The sequence below is a fragment of the Zalophus californianus genome, chromosome X (genome assembly GCF_009762305.2).
Source record: "Zalophus californianus isolate mZalCal1 chromosome X, mZalCal1.pri.v2, whole genome shotgun sequence".
Taxonomy (NCBI): domain Eukaryota; kingdom Metazoa; phylum Chordata; class Mammalia; order Carnivora; family Otariidae; genus Zalophus; species Zalophus californianus.
Window position 1 is genome coordinate 83,348,578 of NC_045612.1, and position 19,949 is coordinate 83,368,526.

At 38.0% G+C, this 19,949-nt stretch overlaps 1 protein-coding gene across 12 annotated transcripts in view; it reads left to right on the top strand.

Moving 5' to 3' along the window:
* HUWE1 (HECT, UBA and WWE domain containing E3 ubiquitin protein ligase 1) overlaps positions 1-19,949 on the top strand; it is a 162,969-nt gene that overhangs the window by 92,046 nt on the left and 50,974 nt on the right. For all 12 annotated transcript variants that reach the window (XM_027609586.1, XM_027609589.1, XM_027609595.2 and 9 more), the window contains 8 exons: positions 2,822-3,067; positions 4,460-4,593; positions 5,369-5,463; positions 14,571-14,762; positions 16,188-16,404; positions 16,812-16,934; positions 18,106-18,343; positions 18,729-18,959. In XM_027609586.1, coding sequence (XP_027465387.1) covers positions 2,822-3,067; positions 4,460-4,593; positions 5,369-5,463; positions 14,571-14,762; positions 16,188-16,404; positions 16,812-16,934; positions 18,106-18,343; positions 18,729-18,959 — 1,476 coding nt within the window. The remainder of the gene's footprint in view (positions 1-2,821; positions 3,068-4,459; positions 4,594-5,368; positions 5,464-14,570; positions 14,763-16,187; positions 16,405-16,811; positions 16,935-18,105; positions 18,344-18,728; positions 18,960-19,949) is intronic.

Here is a 19,949-nt window from a genome sequence, read left to right on the forward strand (position 1 = left end):
AAGAATGTTTTGGAACTGGGTTTATTTTATTGTGTCATCCTCTCATGGATGCTTTTTAACACAATCTGGTATTGTTTAGTCATATAGCTTTTTTCCTTTTTCAGGCTTGATAGTCATGCATTTTAAGCATAATTGACCTACTAGTTTATTTTATCAAAAAATTAAGTGCTTTATTTAAATAGTGGTAAAATGCAGATCAAATGATGTTTACCTTTTTAACCATTTTTAAGTGTATAGTTCAGTAGTCCTAAGTACATTCACATTGTTGCACAACCAATCTCCAGAAGTTTTTCATCTTGCAAAACTGAAATTCTGTACTCATTAAACAACTCTACATTCCTCTCCCTCCCAGCCCCTGGTAAGCATTGTTCTGCTTTCTGTCTCTCTGAATTTGACTGTTCCAGGTAGCTCATATAAATGTAATTCATAAGGTATTTGTCTTTCTTTGATTGGCTTATTTTGCTTAGCATAATGTCTTCAAGATTCACCCATGTTGTAGCATATGTCAGAATTTCCTTCCTTTTTATGACTCTTCTTGTATGTACAAGCCACATTTTGTTTATCCATTCATTCATTGATAGACCATGGGGTTGCTTCCACCTCTTGGTTATTTTGAGTAGTGCTGCTATGAACGCAGGTGTGCAAATACTTTTTCAACACTACTTTGTGTGTATGTGTGTGTAAGAGCACTTAAGGATCTACTGTCAGCAGATTTCAAGTATACAATATAGTATTAACTATAGACACCAAGCTATATATTAGATCCCCACAACTTACTCATAACTAAAAGTTTGCCCTTTGACCAACATCTCCACATTTCCCCCCAGCCCCTGGCAACCATCATTCTCTCTAGTTTTATGAATTTGACTTCTTTTCGATTCCATGTAAAAGTATGAGCATACCCAAGACTCCTTTCAGTTCTTTTAGTTGTATACTCAGAAGTAGAATTGCTGGATTATATGGTAGCTCTGTTTTTTGTTTTTTGTTTTTTTTTTTCCAAGGAACCACCATACTGTTTTCCATAGCAGCTCCATCTCACATCATTCCAACCAGCAGTGCGCTAAGGGTTCCAATTTCTGCATCTTCACCAACACTTATTTTCTTTTTCTTTTCTTTTTTTTTGTTGATAGTAGCCAACCTAATAGGTGTGAAGAGAGATCACATGGTTTCGATTTGCATCTTCTGATGATTAATGATGTTGAGCATCTTTTTATGTGCTTACTGGCTATTTGTGTGTCTTTGGAGAGATGTCTATTCAAGTCCTTTGCCTGTTTTTTAGTGGGGTTGGTTTTTTGTTGTTGAGTTGTAGGAGTTCTTTATGTTCTGGATATTAATTCCTTATCAGATAAATGATTTGCAAATATTTTCTCCTGTTCTGTGGTTTGCCTTTACTTCTGTTAATAGTGCCCTTTGATGAACAAAGGTTTTAATTCTGATGAAGTCCATTTTATCTTTTTTTACTGCTGTTGCTGTGCTCTTGGTGTCAAATCCAAGAAATCATTGCTAAATCCAATGTCATACAGCTTTTACCCTGTGGCTTCTTCTACGTGTTTTTAGAGCTTTAGTTCTTACGTTAGGTTTTTGTTCTATTTGGAGTAATTTTTTTAGATGGTGTAAGGTAAAGTCCCCCTTCGTTCTTTGGCATGTGGATATCCAGTTTTCCCAACACCATTTGTTGAAAAGACTGTTCTTTCCCTGTTGCACCTATGTCTTGGCACCCTTGCCAAAAATATTTTGACCATAGATGCAAGTCTTTGTTTTGGGGTTTTATTATATTCTATTGGTGTTAATGTCTGTCTTTATGCCAGTACCACATTTTTTTTTTTATTACTGTAGCTTTGTAATAAGCTTGGAAATCAGGAAGTGTGAGACCTCCAACTTTGTTCTTTTTCAAGATAGTTATACCTATTTGGGGTCCCTTGAGATTCTTTTACAAATTTTAAGACAGATCTTTCTATTTCTTCCCCCCCCCCAAGCCATTGATAATTTTATAGGGATTGCATTAAATCTGTGACGCTCCTTCATTAGGGCTGGATTGTGCAGTGATAAGTAATTTCTGCTAAAAATCAGTAATCCAGTTGCGTTTGGACTTGAAAAGTCCGTAATTGTGACATACCTGTATTTAATGTTTTATTTTGCTTTACTCTTTGCAATATTAAGTGCTGTTTATGAGAGAGTAAAAGAGGCTCTGCTTCATCGTTATCCTGCCTCTAAGATACTGTGTGAGAATGGATAGATTTATTTAAAGCCTCAGGAAAGGCACATAATTTCTCCTATCTTTGAAAGGCAAGTGATAGTATTTTACTGTGATTTTTCTGCAGACTCAAAAAGCAATTATAAAGGCCATGTCCTATAATCCTTGAGTTGTCTTATAAAAAAGGAAATTGCCTACCTGATGCCTATTCTAGAATCATCTCTTTTTATTTTAGGAAGAAAAAAACAGTTTTAATACTGGTTCACTTCCATGCTTTGGAACCTTGCCCAATATTGCTCCCTGTTGAGTAAAATTTACAATTAATCTTATAGTATGGAGTCCTTGCTATAATAGTATTTCAGTTTGGCCATCACAGGCTTTTAAATGACTGACTTACCACATTTGAAAGCCTCTCACTTGAGAGAAGTAAAGTGTTGCTCTAAAAGGAGGCATTGGGGTATGTCCTACCTGCATTCATATTTTGGCTCTACCATTTACCAGATGGGATCACCATGGCCAGGTTCGAAATTTGTGACACTTGTCTTCTACTTCTTCCATTGTAACTATTAAAGACATGTCTATGAAGTTCATTGTACATTAATGCTTTAATTATTATTCTTGTTTCAGACACTGTCACATGAACCCAAAGTCCTTCAGGAGGGTCTCCTTCAGTTGGACTCCATCCTTTCATCCTTGGAGCCCTTACACCGCCCAATTGAATCCCCTGGAGGTTCAGTGTTGTTGCGAGAACTGGCTTGTGCTGGCAATGTTGCTGATGCTACCCTCTCAGCTCAGGCCACACCTCTACTGCATGCACTCACTGCTGCCCATGCCTACATCATGATGTTTGTTCATACTTGCAGAGTTGGACAGGTAAGAACTGGGGGTGAACAAGTTAGTTTAAAGCTGGCAAAATACATAGGGCACATACTGGGCATCTTAACTATGCTTATTAGAAGCAGTTCTACCTGGGCTAGCTGCTAAAAGAACAGATTTTTCTTTTGGTGGGGGATGCAGGTTTATGCTTCAAGATGCTGTCTGGTATTGAATGGAGCACTGGGTGTTATATGCAAACAATGAATCATGGAACACTACGTCACAAAAAAAAAAGATGCTATCTAGTTTCATTTTCCCTTAGTATTTTTTTTCATTAGAATTTGGGTGACCACATAATTTGTTTTGTGAGTTAGACTTTCTTGAGAGTGAAAGTTGAGTTGGAAACCTTGTTGAGTGCTACCTCAGGAATTTGATCACTGCACATGTTTTATTAGGTTAATGTAAATAATAGGCATTAATAGGAATACCTGGGTGGCTCAGTCGGTTAAGCGTCTGCCTTCGGCTCAAATCATGATCTCAGGGTCCTGGGATCGAGCCCCACATCAGACTCTCAGCTCAGTGGGGAGTCTGCTTCTCCCTCTCACTCTCCCTCTGTTCTCGCTCTCTCTCTCAAACAAATAAAATCTTTTTTTAAAAAATAACAGGCATTAATAGATCTGTAGCAGCCACATAGGCCAACTGGGATATATAGTCACCTTTTTTAGTGGGCAAGCTTCAGTTGGGTGCTCATCTGGCCTTATTACTTGCTAATCTTTGTACAAATGCATGTGGGCCTGATAATGGGATGGCAGGAAGGAAATTCGACCATAGTACATTTAAGTCAATGGTCATTAACAGAGATGAGTAAAGATGACCTAAATATCAAACCCTATGCCTGCAATTCATGTGAGGTTCCTTTTGTGGTTCCAGAAAGATGGGGGGGGGGGCGGTTGTGTGTGTGCTCACAGTTTTACAACTTTTAGTCCTCAAGTAATCAATTCTAAAGATTAATGATGTAATGTTTTAGCACCCTTGTTTTATGCTGTTGAGCCAGGAGTATATTCTTTGTATCAAATCAAATGAAAAGCACGGAAATAAACTATTTAGAAAATAATACAATTACATAACATTGGTTTGGGATTTATTTTCATGACTTTTTATTAAATGAAATAAAATGAAGATGAAATGTTCACTTCAAGGAATTAGATAAATCTAAATATTTATTGAAGTTAAGAAATAAGAGGGAAATAGCACGTCCTGCACCACCTAACAAAATTACAAGGCTGTCAATGAATCTGCAAAACCGTTTCTTTAAAAAGAGTTGCCTATGACCATTGCCTTTTGCTTTACAAAAAGCAATGAGAAGAAAATGAGAAGGGATGTTAGATATAGACTGTAAATGTTGCAGAGGGCATCCCAAAGATCAGCTTCTGTTTACTTTGATTGCAGAGTGAAATTCGTTCCATCTCCGTAAACCAGTGGGGTTCTCAGTTGGGTCTGAGTGTTCTGAGCAAGCTGAGCCAGTTATATTGTTCCCTGGTGTGGGAAAGCACTGTTCTTCTCTCCCTGTGTACCCCAAACAGGTAAGGGAATGGTCATCTCTTTATCATCTCTATTGTCTTTCTTAATAGAGAACTAAGTTCAGTGATCCTGGAGGATTGCTTTGGTCAAGAACGGAAGGCTATTACTAAAGAGTTCAGAGGGTTCCTTGTCTGTCTTAATCTATTCAGGCTATCACAAAATATCACAGACTGGATCCTTATAAACAGAAATTTATTGCTAATAGTTCTGGAAGTCTGAGACTATGGTGCTAGCTAGCATGGCTGGGTGAGGGACCTTTTCTGGGTTGCAGATTTTTCATTGTATCCTCACATAGTGGAAGGGACTAGGAATGTTTCTGGAGCATCTTTTATGAAACAGTAGTCCCATTCATGAAGGTTCTACCCTCAAGATTTAAGCACTTCCCAAAGGCCTTACCTACTAGTACTATCACATTGGTCATTAGGATTTCAACAAACGAATTTTGAGGGGACACAAACTTTCACTCCACAGTATTGTCCTTCCCATTTACCAGCCTAAGGACATGCTTACAGTGTTTGTTATCTTCTGCATCTTTGATCTTATGTCCTAATTATTCTGTGTCAGCGTGATAGGTGTTTAAAATTTGTTAGCCAAATCTAAAGTTGAGTTGGAAATCTTGTTGAGTGCTACCTCAGGAATTTGATCATTACACATGTTTTATTAGGTTTACTTCCCTGTTATAGGAGGGATATTGTCAGCCAAGCAGATTAGGGACCAAGCACAACTTAAGAAATGAGCTATCAGGGTTCTTTTTACTCATGGTTTGTCTTGTTGCAGCCTACCATCTGGGTGTGAATTTGGCCAGGCAGACATGCAGAAACTGGTTCCAAAGGATGAGAAGGCAGGTACGACCCAGGGCGGAAAAAGATCAGGTAACTCCAAGAAACTAAAATCTTAGTCATTAATTCTCTTAAGTTTTATCTCTATGTCTTTATAGGTCTGTTGTGAATATTAAGTTAGCTCTATTGTCTTTAGTCCTCAATTTTTTTCCTTTCATTTTTATTTTAAAATTATTTTCACTTTCTCTATAAAATGTATATACACAATGGTAAAAGTTACAAGTTGTAGTAGAAAGAATCACATTTGTACCACAAATAAACAATATTTTGGAACTATATGCCTAGTCTTTCTCCCTAGGGATACATTTTATTAGCATAGTTGTGATTATCTATCTTAGAGATAATATTTTATGGATCTCTTTTTACTTAACATTAAGTGCCATGTAAAGGGTCTGTGAATTAACCATTCCCTATTAAGTTTTCTAACATACTATTTTGAAATATGAGTATCTTTTTATATAGTTTTATGCAAATGGAAAATTAATTCCTAGAAATTACTGTATTGAAGGCTATGGCGGGACTCTTAATTTTTGTATGCTTATTTTTCAGAAGTTTAATTTTACTGTTAAAAATGGCAAATGATTGTTTTAAGTGGCTGTGGAACACTTTAGAACCACACTGTTCAATATGGTAGCCACTAGCCACGTGTTGACTGTTGAACACTTGTAATGTGGCCAGTATAACTAAAAAGTTGGATTTTTTTCCTTTTGCTCTCCCTCCCTCCTCCTTCCTTCCTTTTCTGTCTTCCCACTTGCTCTTTTTTTTTTCTTTATTTCCTTTTGTAAGGGGGAGGGTTTATTGGGTTGATTTGTGTGTGTCTCCCCACCACACACAAAAAATACTGTGTTGAAGCACTAACTCCCTCCCAGCACCTCAAAATGTGACTTTATTTGGAAATAGGGTTGTTAAAGATGTAGTTAAGATGGGGTGATAGATTGGATGGAAAAAACTGAATTCTTAATTTTTATATAACTAGTGTTATTCTGTACAGTTAGAAGGCTTTTAAGTATGTTTAGAACAACTTTGGTATGTGAATGTATTTTTCTTTCAGCTAAATTGTATGAAATAAATGTAGGTCAGTTATTTTTATGAAAATTTAATGTCTGGGACACCTGGATGGCTCAGTCGTTAAGCTTCTGCCCTCGGCTCAGGTCATGATCCCAGGGTCCTGGGATCAAGCCCCTCATCGGGCTCCCTGCTCTGCAGGAAGCCTGCTTCTCCCTCTCCCACTCCGTCTGCTTGTGTTCCCTCTCTAGCTTCATCTCTCTCTGTCAAATAAATAAATAAAATCTTTAAAAAAAATTTAATGTCTGAATTGAGATGTACTCTAAGTATATTTTATATACATACCTGTTTTTTAAAAATCCTGAGTATAAAAATGTATACTCAATAATTTTTATATATGATTATATCTTGAAATAAAAATTGACTATATTGGGTTAAGCAGTATATTAAAAATTATCTGTTTTTACTTTTTAATGTGGCTACTAGAAAATTTAAAATTATGTGGCTCATTTATTTCTATCGGACAGTGCTATTTACTTTTTCTGATTGCATATTTAATCTATTTTTCTAAATTTTTATTTTTATTTTTGTATATTTTTGAAGTTTTTTAAAATTCCAGTTAACATACAGTGTTATATTAGTTTCAGTTGTACAATAAACTGATTCAACAATTCCATACATCACCCAGTACTCATAAAGACAAGTACACTCCTTAATCCCAATTACCTATATAATATAACATATCCCTGACACCCTCCCCTGTGGTAATGATCAGTTCTGTATAATTAAGAATTTGTTTCTTGGTTTGTCACTCTCTTTTTTCCCCCGTAGCTTGTTTGTCGTTAAATTCCACATAGGAGTGAAATCATATGGTATTTGTCTTTCTCTGACTTATTTTGCTTAGCATTATGCACTCTAAGTCTATCCATGTCCTTGAAAATGGCAACATTTCATTCTTTTTTATGGTTGAATGGTATTCCATTGTATGTATAGGCCACCACTTCTTTATCCATTCATCAGTCCATATCTTGGCTATTGTAAATAATGCTGCTATAATGCATGTATCCCTTTGAATTAGTGTTTTTGTATTCTTTGGGTAAATACCTACTAGTGCAGTTGCTGGATCATAGGGTAGTTCTGTTCTTTCTGAGGAACCTCCATACTGTTCCCTATAGTTGGCTGCACCAGTTTGCATTCCCACCAGCAATGCATGAGTGTTCCTTTTTCTGCACATCCTCAACAACACCTTTTGTTTATTATTTGTTTTGATTTGCATTTCCTTTATGGTAAGTGATGATGAACGTCTTTGCTTGTATCTTTTGGCCATCTGTATATCTTCTTTGGAGAAATGTCTTCTGCCCATTTTTTAGGCGGATTATGTGTTTTTTGGGTATTGAGTTGTATGAGTTCTTTACATTTTTTGGATATTAACCCTTTATCAGATATGTCATTTGCAAATACCTTCTCCCATTCTGTAGGTTGCCTTTCAGTTTTGTTGATTGTTTCCTTCACTGTGCAAGAAACTTTTTATTTTGATGTAGTCCCAATAGTTTTTTATTTTGTTTCCCTTTCCTTAGGAGACCTATCTAAAAAAAAAGTTGCTATGGCTGATGTCATAGAGGTTACTGCCTATGTTCTGTTCTAGGATTTTTATACATTCAGGTCTCACATTTAGGTCTTCAATCCATTTTGAATTTATTTTTGTGTATGGTGTAAGAAAATGGTGCAGTTTCATTCTTCTGCATGTTGCTGTCCAGTTTTCCCATTAGCATTTATTGAAGAGACGGTCTTTTTTCCCATTGGATATTCTTTCCTTTGTTGAAGATTAATTGACCATATAGTTGTGTGTTTAATTCAGGGTTTTCTTCCCTGTTCCACTGATATATGTGTCTGGTTTTGTGCCACTGCCATACTTTTTTGATTACCGCGGTTTCATAATATAACTTGAAATCTAGAATTGTGATGCCTCCAGCTTTTTTTTTTTCTTTTTCAAGATTGCTTTCACGGTCTTTTGTGTTTCCATACAAATGTTACGATTGTTCTGGTTCTGTAAAAAAATGCTGTTGGTATTCTGATACAGATTGCATTAAATGTGTAGACTCCTTTGGGTAGTATAGACATTTCAGCGATATTTGTTCTTAAATCTGTGAGCATGGAATGTCTTTCCATTTCTTTGTGTCATCTTGAATTTCTTTCATCGGTGTTTTATAGGTTTCAGAGTACAGTTCCTGACCTCTTTGGTTAGGTTTATTCCTAGGTATGTTATTTCTGGTGTAATTGTAAATGAGATTGTTTTCTTAATTTTTCTTTCTCCTGCTTCATTATTGGTGTATAGAAATACAACAGATTTCTATACATTGATTTTGTATCCTGTGACTTCATTGATACGTACATCAGTTCCAGCATTTTTTAGTGGAGTCTATAGGGTTTTCTATATATAGTATTATGTCATCTGCAAATAGTAAAAGTTTCACCTCTTCCTTACTGATTTGGATGCCTTTTTTTTTTTTGTCTGATTGCTGTGGCTAGGACTTACAGTATTATGATGAATAAAAGTGGTGAGAGTGGACATCCTTGTCTTCCTCACCTTAAGGGAAATGTCCTTAGTTTTTCCCCATTAAGGATGATGTTAGCTCTGTTTTTCGTATATGGCCTTTATTATATTTAGGTATGTTCCCTCTAAGCCTACTTTGTTGAGGGTTTTTTTTTATGATTTATTTATTTTGAGAGAGCATGAGCTACAGGATGGGGCAGACGGAGAGAATCCTCAAGCAGACTCCTCCCTGAGCACGGAGCCCCATTGCAGGGCTTTATCCCAGGACCTGAAACAAAATCAAGAGTCGAGCCCTTAAACAACTGAGCCACCCAGGCGCCCCTTGAAGGTTATGATGAATGGATGTTGTACTTTGTCAAGTGCTGTTTCTTCGTTTATTAAAATGATCATATGCTCTTATCTTCTCTTATTGATGTGATACATCACATTGACTGAATTTGTGGTTGTTGAACTACCCTTGCAGCCCGGGAATAAATCCCGTTTGATCCTGGTGAATTTTTTTTTTTTTAATGTATTGTTGAATCAGATTGCTAGTATTTTTATTGAGAATTTTTGCATCTCTGTTCATCAAGGATATTGGCCTGTAGTTCTCTTTTTTTAGTGGAGTCTTTGGTTTTGGAATCAGGATAATGCTGGCATTCTTCTTTAAAGAGTTCACAGGTGACATCCAGTCCTGGACTTCTGTTTGTTGGGAATTTTTTGATTATTAACTCAATTTCTTTGCTGGTTATCAGAAATTTTCTATTTCCTCCTGTTTCAGTTTTGGTAGTTGATATATTTGTAGGAATTTATCCATTTCTTCTAGGTTGTCCAGTTTGTTGACATATAATTTTTCATAACATTCTCATGATTTTTTGTATTTCTGTGGTTTTAGTTATTTCTCCTCTCTCGTATGTGATTTTATTTGAGTCTGTTTTTTTTTTTTAAACAAGTCTGACAGAGGATTAAAGAACCAGCTCATGGTATCATTGAACTGTTCTATTGTTTCTTTAGTTCTGTATCATTAATTTCTACTCTAATCTTTATTATTTCCTTCCTTCTGCTGGTTTTCGGTCTTGTTCTTTTTCTAGCTCCTTTTGGTGTAAGGTTAGGTTGTTTGAGACTTCTCTTGCTTGTTGAGGTAGGCCTGTATTGCCATGTACTTCCTTCCCTCTTAGAACTGCTTTTGCTGCATCCCAAAGATTTTGGACCATCGTGTTGTCATTTGTTCCCAATTACTTTTTTGTTTCTTCTTTGATTTCCTGGTTGACTCATTTATTGTTGAGTAGCATGTTCTTTAACCTCCATGTATTTGTGATCTTTCCAGATTTTATCTTGTGGTTGACTTCTAGTGTCATAGCATTGTGGTCTGAAAAGATATGCATGGTATGACTTCAATCTTGTTGAATTTATTCAGGCCTAGTGTTCTGGACTAATATGTGGTATGTTCTGTAGACTGTTACATATGTAATTATAAAGAATATGTATTCTATTTTGTTTTAGGATGGAATGTTCAGGATATATCTGTTAAATCCATCTGGTTCAGTGTGCGATTTCAAAGCCATTATTGTTGATTTTCTGTTTAGATGATCTGTTGATGTAAGTGGGGTGTTAAAGTCCCCTACTATTATTGTATTACTGTTGATCAGTTCCTTTATGTTTGTTATTATCTGTGTATTTGGGTGCTCTTACGAGGGTACATAAATATTTACAATTGTTTCTTGTTGGATTGTCCCCTTTATTACTATATAGTGTCTTTCTTTGTCTCATTACAGTCTTTGTTTTAAAGTCTATTTTGCCCAATATAAGTATTGCTACTCCGGCTTTCTTTTGACAACCATTTGCATGATAAATATTTCTCCCCATCCCCTCATGTTCCATTTGCAGGTGTCTTTAGGTCTAAAATGAGTCTCTTGTAGGCAGCATATAGATGGGTCTTCCTTTTTTATCCATTCTGTCACCCTGTCTTTTGACTGGAGTGTTTATTAGTCCATTTATATTCAAAGTATAATTATCAATAGGTAGGTAGGTAGGTATTTGCCATTTTATTACTTGTTTTGTGGTTGATTCCAGAGATTTTCTCTGATCCTTTCTTGTCTCTCTCTCTTTCACAGTTTGCTGATTTTCTTTAGTGAAATATTTGGATTTCTTCCTCTTTATTCTCTGCATATTTACCTAGTGGTTTTTGATACACGGTTACCATTATATTTGTATATAACATCTTTTACATATAGCAGTTTAAGTTTGAACCCGTTCTTTCCTCCCCACATTTTAGGGTATGTATTACTATATTTTAAATCCTTTTTTTGGTGAGTTCCTCGATACTGTCACTTTTGGTCTTTCCTTTCCACTCATAGAGTCCTCTTTAATATTTCTTACAGGGCTGGTTTAGTGATCGTGAACTCCTTTAGTTTTTGTTTGTCTGGGAAACTATTTATCTCTCCTTCAAACCGAATGATAGCCTTTCTGGATAGAGTATTCCTGCTGCAGATTTTTCCTATTCAGCACTTTGAATATATCATGCCACTCCCTTCTGGCTTGCCAAGTTTCTGCTGAAAAATCTCCTGCTTGCCTTCTGGGTTTTCCCTTGTAAGTTAATGACTTCTTTTATCTTGCTGCTTTTAAATTTTTCTCTTTTATCACTATATTTTGCAACTTTAATTACAGTATGTCATGGTGTTGATCTGCGTTTATTGATTTTGTTGGGGTTTCTCTGTGCCTCCTGGATCTTGATGTCTGTTTCCTTCTCAAATTAGGAAAGTTTCCAGCTATTACTTCTTCAAATAAATTCTCTGCTCCCTTCTCTCTCTTCTTCTGGGTCTCCTATAGTACAGATGTTACTATGTTTGATGGACTCACTGAGTTCCATAAATCTATTCTCCTATTGCCTAAATCTTTTCTCTCTTTTGTTCAGCTTGATTACTTTCCATTGCTGTCGTCTTCTAGGTCACTAGTTTGTTCCTCTGCTTCTTCCATACTGTTGTTTGTTCCATCAAGCGTGTTTCTCCTTTCATTTATTGAACCCTTTATCTCTCCTGTGTTGTTCCTTATCTCTGTGTTAAGGGTCTCACTCATGCCTTCCACTCTTTTCTCAAGTCCAGTGAGTATCCTCATGATCATTGCCTTAAATTCTCTATCAGGCATGTTACTTATATCCGTTTCACTTAGATTTTTGGCCGTGGCCTTAAGCTGTTCTTTCATTTGTAATAAATTTCTCTGTCTCTTTATTTTGTCTGCCTCTCTGTGTTAAGTCAGTTGTGTCTTCTGCTCTTGAAAGTAGTGACTTTATGAAGAAGCAGTCCTAGAATGCCCTGGAGTGCAGTGTGCCCTGTTCACCAGAACATGGTACTTCAGGAGAGTATCCTGTATATTATGCTTATGTCTTGCTGTTTTGTCTAAGTTATTTTTCCTGTCTGTGCAGCCATTTGCACTGACTCTCTCTGCCTTCTGTGAGCTGTACTTGCTCTCTGTAATGTTAGTGGGACCTAGGCAGGCTAGCTCTGAGGGGCATGTCCACTGGTGAACTTAAAAGCTGGAAGGCGGTGTTAGGAAAATGTGCACTGGACCACTAGTCCTATGCCAGGTTCCTCAAAACACTGAAGCGGCTACGGACATGCCTAGGTAGGGTATGTGCGGATTTAACAGAATTTGCCCTGAGTAGGTGAGTCCTCAGGTGACCTCGTGGCTGTGGTGCACTGCTAGCAAGTTAGGTAGCACTTGCCTGTACAGCCTTGCCTCCTGCAGGGTGCTCTGTGTTAGTGCTGGGGGGCAGGGAGGTGGGGTGGGGAATGGCTCCCACCAGCTCTCTCCTTTTCAGAGAAATCTCCCAACATGCTCCTAAATCAATATCAACAGATCTGTCTTCCCGATTGCCCTCAGCATTGTGTTAAACTGCCGTTTTTATGTTACTTCTTCATACAGACTGCTGTCTCTTTAAGGGTGGTGACCCAGTGATAGTTGGTCTAGTGCTAAGTCGTCTTACTTTTAAAACTCCAGACTCCCAAGTCCCAGTGGTTTTACAAACTCCCGAAATTCAGCTACTCTGATTTTTAAAGCCAGATTATGGGGATTACTCTCCCCGTTTGAGCTTCTTAGTGCAAGTGCCCATTTCTCTGCCCTTGCTATGTGCCCAGCTCCCTCCCTTCAGTGGGCAGCCTCCTTCTGCCTTTCTGACCTTCCTAAACTTTCAGATGCAGCTGCTTCTCTATATTTAGTTGTGGAGTTTGTTCTGCCAGCCTTCAGATTGTTCTTCAGTTTAATGACTTGGATGTGGATGATACCTAGTTGTAAATGTAGGACTGGGTGAGCTCAGGGTCCTCCTACTCTGCCATCTTTCCAAGCTTCTCCTTGTATAGTGTTTTGTTTTGTTTTTTAATTTTTTTAATTTAAGTAATTACACCCAGCATGGGGCTCAAATTCAACAACCCCAGGATCAAGAGTCGCAGGCTCTTCCAGCTGAGCCAGCAAGGCACCCTGTACAGTGATATTTTAGAAAATAGCTTTTGTGTCATATCACAGTAAAGTCACAAATTGCAGTAAGCAGAAACTATACACAATTTTCAGACTCTTAATACAACAAACCTAAAATAAAAACTTTTCCCCTTATATTATCTCAAGGAAGAAATAAATTTAATAAACTATTAAGGAAACAAGACAATTCTGTGTATAAAAACTGATAGGATATGCTTAAAAATTGTATTTAGGTTACTAAACATAGGGGAAATGCTTAAGGAACAGATAAAGGATTTATATGACAGCTAGTTATTATGGGAGAGGGGAGAGAATTAATAAACACAAACCTTTGGCCCAGTTAAATTTGGAGAAAATGGACCAAACCAAAAATTAGAACCTCAAATTTAGTCAAAATAAACCAAATTTGAATCAAGGAAAAAATAAATAATTTACTAAGAAGTATGAATAAAATTAGATTCCGTGTCAAAGAATTGCTTCACCTAATAATCTGGATATATTTTTTTCCAGCAATTTCTTTCACACATTTAAAAAGATGATTCCATTTCCACCTAGTTCTTTTTTAGAACATTACAAAGAACACTTAGTGATGTGTTTTATTACAAGTTTGTCTAAATCTGATTATTAGTTATAAGAGCATGCATATCTCCACCAAAAAAAAGATACATCTCACATTCATACACAAAAATCTTAAATGCCATAAAATATATTTCTCCAGTGGCAATCTGTGATGTTTAATTTGAGTTTATTGACAAGCCATAAAATATTAACAGGATATTCACCTTGACAGCATTGGCTGGAGGGCAGGGAACACCACGCACATTGTAGTCTATGTGAATGGTGCTCCCTATGTCATACAGTGCCTATGGTTTTGCAGGGTAGCCCTGGGTTAAAACAGTTCATATGCTCCTGCTGGAAGATGTCAGTATTGGCTACCTAGAAGGGCTCCAAGGAAAGGAGCATATCAGTAGTTATGTTTTGTTTTTGTTTTTCCTTTTCAGATTTAGGAAGTAATGGACATTTTTAAAGAGTAACAAGCACCATAGGTAGCTCTTTCTTGTGACTCTCGGGACAAGGAACCAGGTAAGTGATGACTCAACATGGTCTTATTGCTCCCCTCTTATGTCTACAGATGGGGAACAGGATGGAACAGCTGCAAGTATGGATGCTTCTACCCAGGGCTTATTAGAAGGCATTGGACTTGATGGTGACACATTGGCTCCCATGGAGACAGATGAACCTACTGCTTCAGACTCTAAAGGCAAATCTAAAATCACACCTGCTATGGCTGCAAGAATCAAGCAGATCAAGCCTTTATTGTCAGGTAAGTGATTTTCTTCATTCTACTCCCTTTTCTGGCTTTCAGAGCCTTAACCAGTTCTTAGACAAATTCAATTGGTCTGGTTCTGTTGTTTCCTTTAAAGAACTTATAAACTTGGGTGGCTTATTTTCAGGTGCTATCTACTATGTGACAGGCTCTGTACTAACTTCTAGGGATACAGGGATAAGAGACTTGCTTCCTGAAAGCGGTATCTTTAATTCCTTCCTTGCTACTCATTCTTCAACTACTGCAAATGGCTCCTGCTCTTACCATTCCACTGAAATGACTCACCAGTGACTTGTTGCTAAGTCCATTGGATACTCTTCAGTCCCCTTCTCACTTGTCTGCAACATGATAGTCGGCCCATCACCTCAAAATGCTCTTTTCTTGGTTTCTGTGGTATTAAACTCTCCTGCTTTACTCTTACCTGTTTGGCTACTCCACCCAGTCTCCCTTTTCCTTTCTCTTTCCCTTAAATACAGCTGGCAAATGACATGGTTAATTCATGTTTTAATAATGTCATTTTGGCAGCTCTGCAAAGACTACATTAACATGATATAAGACTGTATTAAAGATGTGCACTGATCTGTCTTTGTCTTCTTTTGCCCCTTAATGTAATATCAATGTTTGGGGAACCTGTTTTGTATGTTCCTTAATATTTGCCACTTTCCGACACCTTAATGTAGAGGAAGGTGAAGACCTAACTCCTGGGAATCTGGAGCTTTGCCCCAAAGCAAGCAGAAAATGGCCTTTGGTGGGGCACCTGGGTGGCTCAGTTAGTTGAGGGTCTGACCTTTGATTTCAGCTCAGGTCATAAGATCAAGCCCCACATCAGGCTCCGTGCTGGGCATGGAGCCTGCTTGGGATGCTCCCTCTCTGCCCCTCCCCTGCTCATGCGTACACATGCACAGTCTCTCTGTAAATTAATTAATATTAAGAAAGCCACTTAATAAAATTTTTATGCTTTTCCTAGCGATCTTTTTCCTTTGGGGATCGTATATTTAATGTTGTGATCAGACAATATATACAATGTTCTTTCCTGGTCTAAGTGGTTAACAGTTTTGCTATTTTTAAAGTTCTGTAGGCATTTTAAGTGATTCTGTTCATTTAACTGGTTCATATTGATGCTTCTTCTACAAAGGTGGTTTCAACTCTGTACCTCCTTTAACAGTGTGTTTATCTTATTTGTCTTTCACATTTGTTATATATCAAGTGCCAATATACTTCTCTGTCTCCTGCCTTTAAAAGAGGCATTTATTCTCTGTGGAACTTCCTTTTTGGATTGTCCTATGTAGAAGCAAGTCCAAGTGTTTCCCAGGTGTTGGGAGGAAGTGGTCAGTCATAAAAATGTATTGACAGTGATGTTATTCAGTTATAATGAAACCATTCTCAGCATACTCTCATGCCTTATTCTGACTTGGTTTCCAGCATCCTCCAGATTAGGCCGAGCGCTCGCTGAGCTTTTTGGACTCCTTGTTAAACTTTGTGTGGGGTCTCCTGTCCGCCAGAGAAGGAGCCATCATGCTGCCAGCACCACCACAGCACCAACACCTGCTGCTCGATCCACAGCCTCAGCCCTCACTAAGCTCCTCACAAAGGGCTTGTCTTGGCAACCTCCACCATATACACCTACTCCCCGCTTCAGGTAAGTTCTACTTGAGATATAGAATCTAACTGGTTCCTTTTCTACTTAGTGGAGAGTGAGCCACTAAACTAGAGGACTTGAAAGGTTCCCTGTTAACTCTAGATGTGTAGCCTACATGCAGTTTAATGTACTTGTCTTGGTTCTTCTTAGTCTAGAATATAGAGATTTTTAAAGCATTTATGATCAAACTGTATTTCAGTAACCTTGTATTTTTTAGTGAGAACTGTTACCTTTTTTGCCTTAGAAGTTTTAATAACCAGACTAGCCAGCCACCCACCTGAATTCCAGTCAGTCTCTCAGTCACTTCAGTGCAATGTTAAATTTTACTCTAGGCAGCTACATGAATTCCCACCGCTTCTGTGACTGCCTCAGAGAAGGCTAAAATTTTGCTTTTTCCCCCCTTTCAGGCTGACATTCTTCATCTGTTCAGTTGGTTTTACATCCCCAATGCTGTTTGATGAGAGGAAGTATCCGTACCACCTCATGCTGCAGAAATTTCTCTGCTCTGGAGGCCACAATGCTCTTTTTGAGTAAGAATCAAGTTGCTTCACAGAGAAGCATTTCTTGGAGTTTGGTCTTTCTGTGCGCCTTAAGCAGCGCACAACTTTCTAAATCACCTATCCTGTAGTAGCGGGATACATAGAGACAGCCGTTAGTTGTACCCTTTCACATTCTGGGAACTAGCCATATTTATCTCAAGTCTTCTTGGAGGGTGGGATTCAGCCTGTCCTAGAGGTGTTTGTAAGGGTCTCTGCTTTTCCTCATCTGGTTTTTAGTGCCAGGTATACATATTTTTCTAATAGACTTATCCTTTTCTTTTGTTTCTCTGATAATTTTTCTGCTTCTCTTGGTCTGAAGATTCTAAGCAGAGTTTCACTTTTTTTATTGAAGTATAGTTAACATACAATGTTATACTTGTTTCAGGTGTACAACCTTGTGATTTGACAATTTTGTACATTATGCAGTGCTCATCACAATAAGTATAGTTATCATCTGTTACCATACAAAATTACTACAATATTATTATCTTTATTCCCTATGCTGTACTTTTCATTTCTGTGACTTTTCTATTTTATAACTAAGTTTATACCTCTTAATCCCCTTTACCTATTTCGACCATCCCCCTACTCCCCTGTGCTCCCTCTGGCAACAGCCACTTTGCGTTTTTCTGTTTGTTCATTTTGGCTTTAAAAAGTAAAGCTAAGAGGCGCCTGGGTGTCTCAGTCGTTAAGCGTCTGCCTCTGGCTCGGGTCATGATCCCAGGGTCCTGGGATCGAGCCCCGCATTGGGCTCCCTGCTCCGCGGGGAGCCTGCTTCTCCCTCTCCCGCTCCCCCTGCTTGTGTTCCCTCTCTCGCTGTGTCTCTCTGTCAGATAAATAAAATCTTTTTTAAAAAAAAAGTAAAGCTAAAAGTGGTAATCATTTTGCATTCTATATGTGTATCAAATCATCACATTGTATACCTTAAACTTACATCTGTTAGATGTCAGTAATACCCCAATAAATCTGGAATAAACCCTCCCCTCAAAAAAAGATAAAGCTAATAAATGTACAGATGTTGGACGGATTAGCAGCTGTAGCTCCAAGAGGAGGGACATGTAATGCTGATGTAGATACTGGGAACCTTCTGAATGCCCCCCTCCCCGCCCTAATCTAAAATACTAATATTTTATCTCCATACTTTCTCTTACTTGAATTTTAGAACTTTCAATTGGGCTCTGTCCATGGGAGGCAAAGTTCCCGTTGCTGAGGGATTAGAGCATTCAGATTTACCTGATGGCACAGGAGAATTCCTAGATGCCTGGCTAATGCTAGTGGAGAAGATGGTGAATCCCACCACGGTGCTTGAATCTCCACATTCACTGCCTGCCAAATTGCCTGGAGGTGTCCAGAACTTTCCACAATTCAGTGCCCTCCGCTTCCTTGTGGTAACTCAGAAAGTGAGTATTAAGCATTCTGAAACCAAGAGGGATTTCTCATGCTGACTAGGTAGCTCTCCCTCTTTTTTGTCCTCCTTAACGAAATAACTTGATTCTTGGAGAACCATTGGATCCTACTCCCAGATAGGGCTGCCTTACAGAATGGGATAGAGACCACTGGAGAATTTCCTGTAGTGTAAATATTTTAACTGTAAACCTGAGATTGGTATTTCAGGTTGGGTTAAATGCCCCTTCTCTGTGCTTCTTTAGGCCTCCTCAGTACTGACGTAGGGTTTATTGTTGGCACTGACCTTTCGTGGAAAGACTATCCCATAGGTCTTTGACTTATTCCTCCAGTGGCTTTGAGATAAAATGATCTTCACACAACTTTTCAAATGACTTCTAGGCAGCCTTTACTTGCATCAAGAACCTTTGGAACCGGAAACCCCTGAAGGTATATGGTGGGCGAATGGCTGAGTCCATGCTGGCCATCCTATGCCACATTCTCCGAGGAGAACCTGTGATTCGAGAGAGACTGAGCAAAGAGAAGGAGGGATCTCGAGGAGAAGAGGACACAGGGCAAGAGGAAGGTGGCTCTCGCCGAGAACCTCAAGTCAACCAGCAGCAACTGCAACAGGTAGGATCCTGGCTTCCCACTCCAGGGCCCAGACTTTGCTGCCAATAGAAAACTCACAAACCCAGAAGTATATTCTAAGTTTACATGCCACTAAGTGGGCTGTGAGTTTTCTATGTTTACGTGCCACAAAGTGCTTGGTGCTCTTAGCCAGGAGATAGGTTTAAATTTGTTCCCTCTTCGCATTTCTTTTTTCTCCTGAGAAAACTGAGGTGTAGTTTCAGTGCTCCTAACCGGTATAAGATTTGTGTCCTCCCAAGCATGTTGTTTAGTATTAAAACTCTTTTATAGTATTCTCAGTAGGCTGTGGCTGCCTTGTTCTTTGGAGGTAAACTATCCTCTAGCTAGCTACTTACTGATTTATCTATAGAGGGAAGGGTTAAGGGTATCATGACCCAAATTTATTCTCTAACAAGAGCTCTCTGAAACCTTACCTACAAAACTTGTTTGTTTTTAAGTAAATACATAAACCACGTTTTGAAAAATCAGAGGCTAGAAGCGGAGGGGGGAGGCACTTAACGATCCTGACCTTTCAGTCTCACAGAGCATTTAGCGTATTCCTCTGGGAATTTGTGTGTGTGTATGTATGTTCTCTCTATGTCTAGAGTCCTCTTCAAATATGTCTTCTACATATTCGTGCGACATTTTTATTATAAGCAATGGTCACTTTAAGAAAATTTGGAAATAAAATATTTTTAAAGTCATTTATAACATCAACACACAAGATAGTTTTTCATCACTTAGTTTTATGCCTAATTTTTACATAATTAACATGCAATATATAGAATTGTGCTATCATTAAGAAAATGCTTTTTTAACTTCTTGTCATTCTTTTATTACTGGATATTGGTTTTCTTACTTGATGTTGTAAAGCTGTGGTGTATAGTTTCTTTTCGTACAAATCTTTCTTTACATCTCATGATTATTTCCTAGTAACAAAATTTCCTAGGTCAGCTTCTCAGGCTCTTGTTCTGTTGTCAGTTTGTTTTCCAG